Below are 13,332 nucleotides of genomic sequence, written 5' to 3'. Positions count from 1 at the left end.
AGTTTTACTTATTAATTAATATGCTTTAATCTTTCAAAGCCTATTTATAATTATGTCCATCCAATGAATTTCAGGAAATTCAACAAGAAACGGATATCCCCGAAAGAGAACTTGTTAGAGCCCTGCAGTCCCTTGCCTGTGGTAAACCCACACAGCGGGTCCTCACCAAGGAGCCCAAGTCCAAGGAGATAGAGAATGGCCACATCTTCACAGTCAATGACCAGTTCACATCCAAGCTGCACAGAGTCAAGATTCAAACAGGTAGGTATTAGAGATGTTCTCTTAAAACAGGTTGTAATGTTTGCTGTGAAAAACCTTACCAGTTTGATTTTTATCTTTAAAAAAATAATTCTTTTCAGGTGCTGCATGAGACATAGGCTTGAGAAACACAACAGCTTTTGTTGATAGTGTTCCTGTCAAAATGCAGCTGAGTCCGAGCACAGTACACGTCAGGCAGTGAGGCGGCGTGGTGGATGTGTTACTGACTCCCCTAGGCTTTAACGCTGGAGTACAGCGCTATGACAAACTTCTACTTATAAAGTTACTCTTTCTAACTGCTTAACTAATGATAGCGGACATTTGCCTTTAAAACTGATTTATACATTTCTCAAAATTGGCAGTTACAAAGTTTGATCTTAGATTCAACTATTTATATTTTGATGAATATTTTTAAGTTTGAAAATCTTAAAACTCATATTTTCTTTTTTCAAAATATACAAGTAACCCTGTTGTGAACAATTTTTAGTACAACCTTAAAGTTAATAAACATTCTATTTATTGTATATTTAACATAATGTAAGATGTGCGTTTTCTATGCATTTAAAGAGAAAAAAGGCACTCCACGTTTGTTGACACTTAAACTATAATGTAGTTTTAAACTTGGTCTTAAAACTGGTATTAGAAAGTTTTCCAGTACTGATTTATTTATTACAGCAAATATGTCTTGCAGTAAAACTATTTTTAAAATAAGATAGTGACTGCAGTTTTTTTTACTTAAAAAAAAAAGTGTATTTATGTTGCACGTTAGTAAAAGACAGTCTTTTCAGAATTCTTTTAATGCTACATATACAATCCGTTGCCGGAGTACATTGATTCAAGAACACAGTGGACACACTTCTGTTTCCCTTTTTGACCCCGATTGGACCTGTATGCTTTGCGAAGCAGGGTGGCGTATCCCTGTTAAAGCCTTGACTGCTTTGTCCCGTAGTTGAAAACCGTAGCATTGTATCTTCATCATCAGAATTGACCCCATTATCTTTGGGACACAGATGTAGATTAAAAATAAAACAGAGCTGTTAACGTGAGTCATAGAATGAAGTGTCTTTCCCCCCTGGTGTAAGACGTACAAATTTGTAGTTTTGGACAGATACAGGTGTTGGGTTTCAGGACTTACTATACTTTGCCGTGTGTGATGTACACTCACGTTTTTGGGCCAAACTTTCAGGAAAAACAATCTTTTGTTTCAATTTTTAATTCAGTTTTTATTTACTTACATTTAGATACTTGTTTTCTGTATTATAAAGGAATTTTAGTATTTATTTTTGAACATACTACAGTACAAGAAATTTTACGTAACGAATAATTACAAAACACAAGAACAGATACAAGGTTTCTTAGGCACTACCAATGTATAAGGTGCATCCTTATTTTTCCCTCAAAAATTTGAGTGAAAAAGTATGCATTATACACAGCAAAATATGGTGTTTGTATCCTGGATTTGGAGGAAAATGATGACATAAATCTGAATTTCCTAATCTCACACTGCTTTAATAAATAAACATCTTTTTAAATAAACACCTTTGTAATCACAGATTCCATCATGCTCAGCAATAATATTGTGCAATGTTATTATTATCAAAAAATAGCCGTGACTGGTGTGGCTCAGTGGGTTGAGTGCCATTCTGGGAACTTAAAGGTTGTCTGTTCGATTCCCAGTCAAGGCACATGCCTGGGCTGTGGGCCAAGTCCCTAGTTGGGGTGTGCAAGAGGCATCTGATAGATGTTTCTCTCACACATTGATGTTTCTCTCCCTCTCTTTCTCCTTCCCTTCCCCTCTCTCTAGAAATAAATAAATAAAATCTCTTAAGAATTAAAAAAAAAAATAGTCCTGTTGATGGATTTTTAAGTTTTGGTGTTATATGTGTGTAGTGTTTTAGATCTTACTAAAATAGGAATATATAGATATATGATGAAAAATTTCTTTTCATTTTGGAGTGGTACTTAGATTAGCTTGGCTCTTAGTGGTATTTTATGTAGGTTAAAATTTTCTCTCTAGTTATAAGTATTTTGATCACATAGGTTTTCTTAAGTTGTCAAAATACCTATTGATACTTGCCTTTTGGAGAAAATACTTATAATCATAATCAAATATGCACTCAAATTCTGACCCATACCTATTTATGCTGCTTTTTATTGTAGTTGATAATAGAAATTTAAGCAAAGGAGTTAAAAATACTACCTGATACAGCCTTTGGAAAGAACAAGATTTATTGTAATTCACAGCAGTTTCCATAGTTGATAGGTTCTCCCACCACCGTCACTCGTCTTCCTCTGTTGCCCCCGTTCATGCATAGACGTGGGTGCACAAGCAGAACCTTTGCTGTGCTTTTTAAGTGCAGAGCATTGCGTTCGGCTCTAAGAGTAAGCCCTGCCCTCGTGGTTATAGAAAATCATAATTCAGTTTGTATCACCACAGTCTTCAAATTTATTTTGGAGTGTACCTATTTAGGTGACCAATCTAGATGAGTCAAATGGGTTATTGAAAATATTTTTTTCCCTCCACCTTTTTTTAAAAAATATTTTCAGTTCTACAGAAAAGGTAAAAACACAGTGGACATGGGTATGCTATGCCATCACATGTATTTACAGGTCATTAAAGATTTGTCCCATTTGCTTGGGTACCCTTGCCCTCATCCTTCCCCTATCCCCCCATGTAGGTATATATTTGCTACAGCATTTTAAAATTAATTTGCAAACATCCTAACACTTCTCTCCAAATACTTCAGCGTACATATATATCCTTAGAACAAGATATTTTCCCCCATAATTGTAATAATAGTTCAAACCTGATAAAATTAATGTCATGCAACTATATACTGCCTGTGTTTGTGTCTGCAGCTGTATCAAAAATGCCTTTCATACCTTACTTTTTGGATTCAGCATTCAGTCAAGTTTTTCACATTAAATTGATTTAAAGCAATGCCTGTCTTTTTTAATGACATTGAGTTTTTTGAGGGGAAGAGCATTATTCTGTCTTAGTAGACCATTTAAATCTAACTAATCTTTTTTAAGATTGATTCACTTGGGAAGACACTGAAAGCAGAATTCTCAACCAAGGGATTGTAGTGAGAAACAGCTAGGTGGATAGGTTCACTAGGACGGTCTTCTAAATCGCGCAGTCTGCTGTCGCTTGGGGGTGCCCACGCCTGAGTCAGCAGTGTCCCATGTGGCTCTTCGTGATTTTCCAATTTCTGCTGACCAGTAAACCAAAATTTAGTTACCAGTTTTCTTTCTCTTCCTCTTCAATTAGAGCAAAGTTGTAGGAGAAAGAAACTTCTGTATTTAATTCCTTAGCAATTGACTTGAAGTCTACAGAGAACAACAGTAAGACTTCTCCTGAAGATTGGCGTATAGTGTGCTTAGTGACAGTGAGATTGTGAAATAAGAAAGTTAGTAAGATACATCGTTAGATAATTGGTGAGAGGTACAAATAAATGAATTGTTATGGAGTTTGCTTAATTGACATTCTAGTGATACTTTTTAGTTTAGTTATTGACCTAACTAAACCTCGGCAGTACATGCCCTACCCTCCTCTTTAAGTGTGAGGCAGACAGTAGAGCCACGTTTTGAGTTGGTAAGACATCAGGTATTCTCTTACTGAGATGCTTGTGGTGAGGTTTAACTAAGCATTGAGGTGGTCAAAACAGTAGTTGACCTGCTGAACTCACAAGCAATGAAAATGACTAATAATGCTAAATATACTTAGGTGCCTTTCTTTTTCAGGAAAAGAATCATTATATGCTATAAAAATAACAGGGGTTTTATTATAATCTCTGTAAAAATAAATTCCTAATATTTAAAAGGAATAATTTAGAATTATAGAATTTTTGTATCACTACTTGTTACTTAAATATTTATTAAACACTGAATTAGGCACTTCTTGGATGCTTACTCCGAATGAACATATATGTAGACTTAGGTTGAAAATGGTTTTTCCCTGAGGACATTTCTAATTTGTACTGTTTGTTTATAAACCACATTTTTTTTCATTACATTTGAAATTACATGGTAATCACCTAAGTGTCTTTCTCTTTTAGTTGCTGCCAAACAAGGTGAATCTGACCCAGAGAGGAAAGAAACAAGGCAGAAAGTCGATGACGACAGAAAACATGAGATAGAAGCTGCCATCGTGCGGATAATGAAATCGAGAAAGAAGATGCAGCACAACGTGCTAGTGGCAGAGGTGAGGCGCTGGCGGGGCGCGGATGCAGGAAAGTGGCAGCCTGAGCAGCAGGGATTAGGGAAGGGCTGTGTTCGGCTGATGTAAGATACAATTTTAAAATTAGGAAACTAAGCGTGACACTTGATATTTAAACATAGCAGTACATCAAAACAGGTGCATACTTTAAAAAGCTGTTTGTAATGAAAATCCTACAATATTGTCACAGGAAGAATAAACAATTTTCAGAGCTATTTAATACTTTTGTGTAAAACTACCTTTATGTCTAAAAATAATTGTTAACATTTATTAAGTTTATACCTCTTGCAGATTCAAAAATCATGGGAAAACCAAATCAAATGGATAATTAAGACATATGGACAATTAATTAGGTGACTGGTTAGTTTTCCCAGGCACTTTGGCTGGGCTGGTAAGAGCGGGTATTTGATGGCAGTTGCTTGAGAAGTAAACGGAGGTGCAGCGTGAGAGTGGCTTGTACCTTGAGGTGGTGGCTCACGGGAAAGGGCAGAGAGCAGTGCTGCAGGCATGAGGGTTGAGTTGAGGGGTGCTGGGTTTCATTTTTCTAGAAGGGAAGATACTGAGTGTGTTTATATACTGAGGATGAAAAAGGAATGCTTAAAAACAAAAGGGGAGATGAAATGAGGCGATAATTGACGTACCAAAGTCAAGGGAATGGCAGGAGGGTTGTACAGAGCACAGGAGGGTGGTAGGTGCGTTAACAGGGATGTTACCGAATATTCTTCCAGAGAATCCAGGTCACGGGGCAGGGGTGCATGTTAGCAAAGGATGGACACAAATATGACTGAACGTGTCAGGTGGTGGGAGTTGGAGGAATTTCACACTGAAATAGCCTCTTCTCCCTATGTAAAACAGGATGCGAAGTTACTGTCCTCAGAAACTTGCTGAACTTGAGTACTATAAATTTCTGTATCGCTCTGGGCCTTTTGGCTAAGATTGAGTGTAATTTGTGTTAACAGTCTATTTCAGAGATTGGCAGACTGGGGAGACTGTGTGTGTGTGTGTGTAACCATGTGTAGCATGGAAGTGTGTGCTAGTAAGAATTAAGAAAACAGGCAGTGGGGTGTATTGGGCCTGTGAGCTGCAGTTTGCTGGCTCCTGGTCTGTGTGCAAGGTGTGACAAACTACACCTTTACTCAGTTACTCGGCAGGGAGCTCAGTAGATTTTGAATGATGTCATGAATGCAGAAAGGGTGTTTATGGGATAGAAACAAAGGAATCTGGGAGTTGCGGATACTGTTGAGTGTGTGCTGAAATGATCCTTGTGTACAGCCTGCTGTCATCAGAAGTTATTTCTAGCTTAGAAGAGAGAGTCAGAGGATTAGAGGTCTCAGGTGGGTTGAGAACAAGTTTGTTGACATTGGAATGATAATACTAGAAGGATGGCAGATTGTAGTTGGAGGGTGAATGCTGGATTTCAGATTTCAAAGAGTTTTCAGTTTGTTGTGGCCTTGGGAAATGAACTAAAGAAAAGTAAAGGAAAAGCAGGCTTGTGGATGGATGCGCTGCAAAAGAGGCAGTGGACTCATGGGGAAAGCATGGACTTGGGGCAGCAGGCTGTAGGTTCTCATCTCTAACTACTGGCTCTCTACTATGTTGATGTCAGTTTTCTGCTCTGGCTTATTGTCCTCATTTGAAAAAGTTAGACAACCTACTTAATGCGGCTAAGAGCATTGAATAAATCAATACATAAAATGACCAATACATAGTGCTCAGTCAGGCTTTGGCTGCTGCTCTAGTTACTGTCTTACTACAACTGATGTCGCAATACTTAGCATCCTGACAGCCACTGGAGGAAAGAACGGCAACAGTAGCACGTACTGTGCACTGGGCACTCTTCTGAAAGCATCACGTCTGTTAACTCATTTCATACACACAGCACCCTAATGAGGCTGTGTAACTTTCCCAGCATCCCAGAGCAGCCAGGAAGTGGGAGAGCAGGGCTTCGAGTCCAGGCAGTTGAGGTCCAGAGTTTGCTCTTACACACATTGTGCTGCGCCACCCAAATTCTGTGAACTGGGGGGCAACCCAGAGTCAGAGTGGTTACATTGTAAGTGGTATGCATTCATACTGATAATTCCAAGTAATTGTAATCCACTCCAGTGTTCACATTGTGACGTGAGGAGGCATGTGTCAACCATGCATTACATCTTCAAATAAAACCTTTCCAAACTTCTGGTACTTTCATCGTGGGTAATCAGATGACTAAAGTTTGATCTGAGTCTTAAGATGGCACATCAGTTCTACTCAGAGGGACAAATTTTTGTGTTAATACAGAAATGTTACACTTTTTAAAATTTGCTGGTGAATAATAGTTTTTCTTTAACCTTCTGTTTTAGGTAACTCAGCAGTTAAAGGCTCGATTCTTACCAAGTCCAGTTGTTATTAAGAAACGTATTGAAGGACTTATTGAGAGAGAATACTTGGCACGAACACCTGAGGATCGCAAAGTATACACATATGTAGCATAAAATGCGTTCAGAAATTTGATTTATCTTGGACTGACTGTACCCTTCGCATGGACTGGGAAGTTCTTTTAAATCATTAAATATTAAGACGACCATCTCTTCTATTAAATTACATGTTCTAGACCATTCAGATCAAGCCTTTACTCCCTTTGAGAGTTTTCAACATCAATTGATTGAGCTTCAGGCTTTACAACGTTTACCCCTGTAGAGATCATCTTTACATCTCCTCGGGAAAATGTGAATGTGCCGCATTTTGTTTTCAATACTGTATGAAAACAGGAAAAAATAAAACAGAAATTTAGAAAATGCAGCTTATTAAAATAAAATTGTTGGATTTCATTTCCCCAGGTCTTCAGTGTTGATGTAAATGTGTTTTGTAGTGTTGCTTAGCACTTTGCGCATTGTATAAGTTGGGTAACGAACATGGTAAAAGAAATGACATGATTCCCAATTATCTTGCTCTGCTTAAGGCATTTCTTTAGCTAGGCTTGTTTAATTTAAAGGTTTGATAAATAGACAAAGACCCAAGCACACAGTTTGAGCATGCTTTATTCTACCACTTGCACTTACTAATCTTACAGCCTTATGACCAGGAACCTTTGTTTGGGGCTCAGTACACACCCTGATTTGGTTTTTCCCTATTGTAATTTGAGATTTCCCAAATTAACTCATCATAATTAGGTTTTGTTCTGCATTGTCACTAGAGAAAGAAACTATTTTAGTATGTATAAATTGTACAATAATTTTTCGCTGTTGTACTCACTGCTGATAGTGGATTGTATAGGGCAGTGTTTTTATTTCATTTATTGTTGACAAAAATAAGTGAATTTAGCATACACACACCCACTAATTCAAGTATGTCAGAGCACAACATTGGCAGCTGGTTATATTTAATTCAGCCCCTTGGAAAAGCACATATAGTCTACACTTTGTTTATAAAATATTGTAGGTTCCCCCTCTCTTAAATATATATATTTTGGTGAAGCTAGGGTGCATGTTAATTTTCTGTTTGGAAATGCATTTTAAAGATGCAATAAATATGATTACCTTGATATTTTTTAACAAGATCTTCAGTTCTTGCAGCTAACCGTGTTTTGGAAAGTGATTAAGCAATATTTTTCAAACCTGATGATTCTTGGATATTTAACTATTGTCCTCCAAAGAGTACCATTTCCTGTTTTTAAAGATGTGCTTTGTGCTGAAGATTGTCTCGGCTATCCTGTGCTTCCAACTTTCACCAATGTTTTTTACCTGATTGACCTGCCAAGGATTATAGTTTGCTTTATTTTTAATACCTTCAGAGTATTTTTATCTTCAACTTTATTTAATTTTGTTTCATTTGTTTTCATAAAACATTGTTTCAGATATGTAATTGGGGCAAACCACTATAGATTTCTATTGGATAGAGAAATGAAATGTTAACTAAAAAGTTCAAATAACCGGCCCTCCGTTGACTATCAATACTGTTGATACCTTTATTAGAATGTATGTCTCAGAAGATGGTTTCTGTTTAAGTTTATGGTCAAGTTACAACAATTGAATTCTAATATGGATTAAAAACTCCATATAAATCTTTTTCCCCATGCGTCTTGGGTTATAATTTTCCTTTTAGACTTGCAGATATGCTCTTACTGCATTTAATTTTGTCTTCATTTGTACTGTAGAATTATATACCTTATGCTTTAAATCTGCATTTTCCACTTGTACATACATGATGCAATTAGGATACAAATGAAAACTACCGTGAACATCAGTCTCAGGTTATTTTCATCATACTTAAGCGATGATAGGTCAGGTGTGACGTGAAAGCCGAAGGGTTTCACTTTCTTACTTGTACGTATTTGGAATTTCTGTGATAGAAATCTACAGGAAGACACTGCTATTTTGGATTTCAGAATTATTTTATTGCTCTCAATTCCCACTTAAGTGGTAACACCTTGGGAATTAGAGTAACTCAGATTGTCACGTTAATAAATACGAAGAATGTAAAAACCTCACTTGAAATCTAAATGAGACATTAAAAGGAAAAGTAAAGTGCTAGTTTAAAGTATTAAAAATCAGTACATTTAAATTTGTGTTCGTTGTCTCAAGTGTGGACAAATGAATCAAATCTAGAGTTTAGAGACATACCAGTTTTGGAGCACAAGTTTGGTATTTATGCTTCAGAATGCTCTGGTGTAAATTAAAACACACTTCTGAATTGCAGCTGAGTAGCCTGGCTGGGGAGCGCAGCCATGTGCCCCGGGGTGCACTGCACCCCTTGCAGTCCAGCTGAGGGATGGGGAGAGCGCCGCCTTGGGGAACAAAACGGGGTCGCCTAACACGCTTACGTGTTGTAGCGCATAAGTAGTATTTAGGCTTGTGGTATGTTTTGACGTGACTTTCTTTTTAGCAGGAAGGCATTCATGCTATTTTCAGGGGTCTTTAAAAAGATTTTATTTATTTATTTTCAGAATGGAGGGGAGGAAGGGAGAAAAAGAGGGAGAGAAACATCGATCAGTTGCCTCTCTCATGCTGGCAGCCCAGACATGTGCCCTGACAGGGAATTGAACAGCTTTTGCTTTGCGGGACGATGCCCAACCCCACTGAGCCACGCCGGTCAGGGCATTTTTTTCTAAGTTTTTTAATGTCTTAATTTCAAAGAAGAATACTTTCTAAACATTTATTTAATCCTGTTGATGTGAATAAATTTTGGTGACTTATACTTGAAGAAATTTAAGGAGGGTGGATAACGTAGTTTTCCAACTGCAAAAATGATGTAACCTTTGTTCACTTGTTAAATTGTAATGCTCTGATATCATTAAGTCCAGGACAGTGTTTACTTTGAATTGTTATATAGTTATATTATTTAAAGATTGAAAATTCATTGCAATTAGGGAACACAGCCTCACAAAATAAAATGTGGTGATTGCAAGGATTCTTTATGTGGTTGAATTTTAAAAGGGGGTGGGGGAAGGGATGTATGTGTCTCTAAAGGATGTATTAGCATCACCTGTGTAGCGTCATCTGACACAGACATGTTCCACTCCCAGACCCCCAAGATGCTGGTGTGCCTTCTCAGTAAGAATCCTTGTCTTAGTAAGGCGCTGTTGATGTTCTGTTCCCTCAGTAACTTAATGAAATTCTCCTATTTCAGTATTCGGATAAGAACGTCCCGTCCAAATAATACCTAAAACTTTATATAAGAATTCTTGCAGTGGGGATAAATTAAAATTCTCTCAAGATTCTTTCTGCAGTTGTGATACTTAAATGCCTCGGCACAATGTCTGGCATGTGGTGGGTGTAGGCACTCAGGGAATCTCAGAAGAATGTGCTGAGTGATCACTAAATGTCTTGGAAGAAAGTCTTAATCGAACTTGATAAATTAAAATTTGTACTGCATTATTGGGGGTATGACATGATATTCATGATACAAGGATTATATTTTTACTTTCATAAATGGAAACTATCTGATCTTTGGTTTTCAGCTAGTTGAAAATGCAGGCCAACCGGGACATTGCAGATGGTATTAAATGATGATTTTAAAGCTCTCTTGAGTCAAGCATCCTATGAAAACATTCAGACTTAACTGCTATAAAGACTCATTCAAGACCCCACACATAGTGGGGTATAGGAACTTGGGTCCAATTCATTCTGATTTTGAAACCGGCGTTTTTAATGAGTGGTAATGTGTCCCCAGTTTTGGCAGATTCTGGACAGAACTTGATCAGTTGAATTTGGATCTGAAAGTAAATTTTCTTGATGTTTTGGTGAAAGCTTATTTTGATGAATTAGAACGTGTTCCTTGGAGAACTTGGTAATTGTGGAACTTCTATAGATACTGAACAAGAGAAATTTTTGTGATACTAGCTGTGCATATTAGCGTATATGTTATATGTGAATTATCTTGTTTACAGAGCTGATGTAGATACAGTTTTAACATTTGTTTCCAAATGATGCTGTTCTCTGTATTAAAAAGTAACCACTGGACTCGATGTTTTAAATGGAATGGAGATAGAGGTCGGAAGAGACAGAAGCTTGCTCAGAGGGCATGGCATCAGTTGGGGGAGGACATCTGCGATTTGCTCCATTGTAGCCTTAGCGATAGGCAACCAGTTCGTGTAAGTATAAAATGAGATGCTGTCAAAAACCCATTGTAACTTCTACCTCTGAATGAAGGGAAGGGAAAAAGGGAATGAATGCCTTTTCAACATGAAGTCTGTACTTACTGTATTCATCACCTTTTAAAGATTGCCCTCCTTAGTTTGCCTGCAAAGCCATTGCAATACTGAGGAAAGTGTTCTTAACTACTTTTTTGACCAAAATTAGCATTGTCCAAATTTCTAATGAGACTTTTATTTATATTTACCGAACTGACTTAAACTGGTTAAAAAATAATGCAATCCATTCTTGAAGAAATGGAAGGTGAACTCATTAAGGAAGCACAGAATGTGCCACAGACTAAAAAGCTGTTCCGAAAGGAGTCACAAGTGCTTTGGTGGTTTAAAGCAGAATTTCCTAGGGAAGCCTCAAAACAAAACTGAGGCCTCTGGTAGACTGGATTTCGTAGGCCTGTGGTCCTCTCTAGTGCAGCTGGATTCGGGAACCACTGATGTAGCTTGTAAGTTAAAATAAAGCATCTAAGCTCCCACTTTGACCGATTAGAAGGGAACAGTCATTTGACGTGATGCAAGTTGTGGGAGCTGTGACATTGTGCGCTCGCTGTGCCTCCACCGGGTGAGGCAACATGCTGGTCAAGGCAAGAGGTTCGATTAAAAGTGGGACAATTAATTTCGTGCCATCCATGGTCACAGATCACCGTGATCATCACTACCAACCTACAGTCAGTCCTCATTGGGGGAGCAGCAGTAACAGCGTCGTCCTAGCCACAGGGCGGCCCTGAGGCTCTCCTGCGGGGAGACACTGGATTCAGGAGCTAAAGTGTGCAGAGCTGAGTGACCTGTGTCCTGTTAGTGTGAGTTCAGCTCACAACACTGAGAGTGGTTCTCAGAATAAGACGAGTGTCTACTGAACAGATTGGGACTTTTTTCCATTGGAATCTTTGGAAGCAATGTAGTGAGACCTGGGTGACAAGAATTGGTCTGCTAGGGTGGCCAACTTTGTAGGGTCATGCACAGTGCGAACTACAGTGGGGGCCACTAGTGTACTCCAAAAGGAGTAGGTGTCGTGAGCACCCACTTAGTCGGACCAGAAGTGACCCCTTTAACACCGTGATACCACTCACTCCCTGATACACCCGGGTGGATTATTTTCAGTAGTGAATATTCATAGAATCACCCATATTTTCTTAACCAGTAATCCAGCAAAGCACATATTTTTTATATTTTTTTCTCACTCTTGAAAACAAAAATTGAGAGTCATAAAAATAGCTCCTCCAGATCGCTGCAGAGAGTAAGATCCAAGTGCATAAGGAAGCCCATAAGCTCCTCCTCGGGGGAACCATGGTAATTCAGGCCATGGTTGGTGAGGCAGGGAGGACCCCTTCCAGCCTGTGCTTTGGCCTCCGTGGGTGCACTTTGGAGATTTCTCACTAGGTATTGCTGTTCTTGTGACCCTGGCCACAGTAACTGCTGCTTCAATCCAATTGACTTTTTCTACCCCACGGGCCTCAACTGTGAATCCAGTGGTAGATCTGGGTGACAAATGTTATTACTGCTACTGAGGGAGATGTTTCTCCCTGTAGCTCCTAGAAAAGTCTGGAGCTTGGATTTACCAAAGGAGCAGCAGGCAGCAAGCATGCTCTCACTGTACTAGCTCTTAGCATCCCATATCCTGTCTGCAAGGCCTCGAGCAATGCAGACTTCATTACAACTTCTTAGTAACAGCGTTCGCCTGTGGAACGATGTAGGGTACCCCTTGTGTATAACTAACAGCCCCACACGTGAACTGGAGCTGTGCATTAGCCTTATCACACCACGCGCTCAGCTGAACTTACTGCCTGAAGACTGATTTATACACTAAACCAGCTCATACTCTCTCCCCTCTTCCTTGAGCTAGTTGAACTCCTTGAAATGTAATGCTTAATTTCTGTTACGAACTTTATGCAGTTCTTGCTTAAAGGGTCCATGTTTAAAACTTAGTTTTTGCAATCACTATGGCCAAAAAGCAGTTTATTAATAGTTACAATAAATCACAATGCTGAAATCACTTGTGTGTTTTGCACAGATGTGTGTATGTATGTACACGTGCAAATTTAGTAAGTATAATGAGTGACATTAGTTCTTGAAAAATAGTGGCTAGCTGGTTAGATTGGTGATTTCCACTATAAATTACTCCTAGGTACAGAGTTTATCAAGTGGGAAACTACATGGTAATAAGTCAATCCACTTTATTTCACTTCCTTCACTAAGAAACAGGATTAAATATCAATAAGATTCTACGATAGGA

General features: G+C 38.4%; 1 protein-coding gene across 3 annotated transcripts in view; it reads left to right on the top strand.

Annotated features, from left to right (window-relative positions):
* CUL3 (cullin 3) overlaps positions 1 to 7,288 on the top strand; it is an 84,815-nt gene extending 77,527 nt beyond the window's left edge. For all 3 annotated transcript variants that reach the window (XM_053919126.2, XM_024564251.4, XM_053919127.1), the window contains 3 exons: positions 75 to 261; positions 4,317 to 4,462; positions 6,817 to 7,288. In XM_053919126.2, the coding sequence (XP_053775101.1) occupies positions 75 to 261; positions 4,317 to 4,462; positions 6,817 to 6,948 (465 nt within the window). In that variant the 3' untranslated portion in view covers positions 6,949 to 7,288. The remainder of the gene's footprint in view (positions 1 to 74; positions 262 to 4,316; positions 4,463 to 6,816) is intronic.
* The last annotated feature ends 6,044 nt before the right edge of the window (positions 7,289 to 13,332 follow it).

The sequence above is a fragment of the Desmodus rotundus genome, chromosome 2 (assembly GCF_022682495.2).
Source record: "Desmodus rotundus isolate HL8 chromosome 2, HLdesRot8A.1, whole genome shotgun sequence".
Lineage (NCBI taxonomy): Eukaryota > Metazoa > Chordata > Mammalia > Chiroptera > Phyllostomidae > Desmodus > Desmodus rotundus.
Note: the sequence above shows the minus strand (reverse complement) of the source record. Positions and strands in the feature narration are given on the sequence as shown.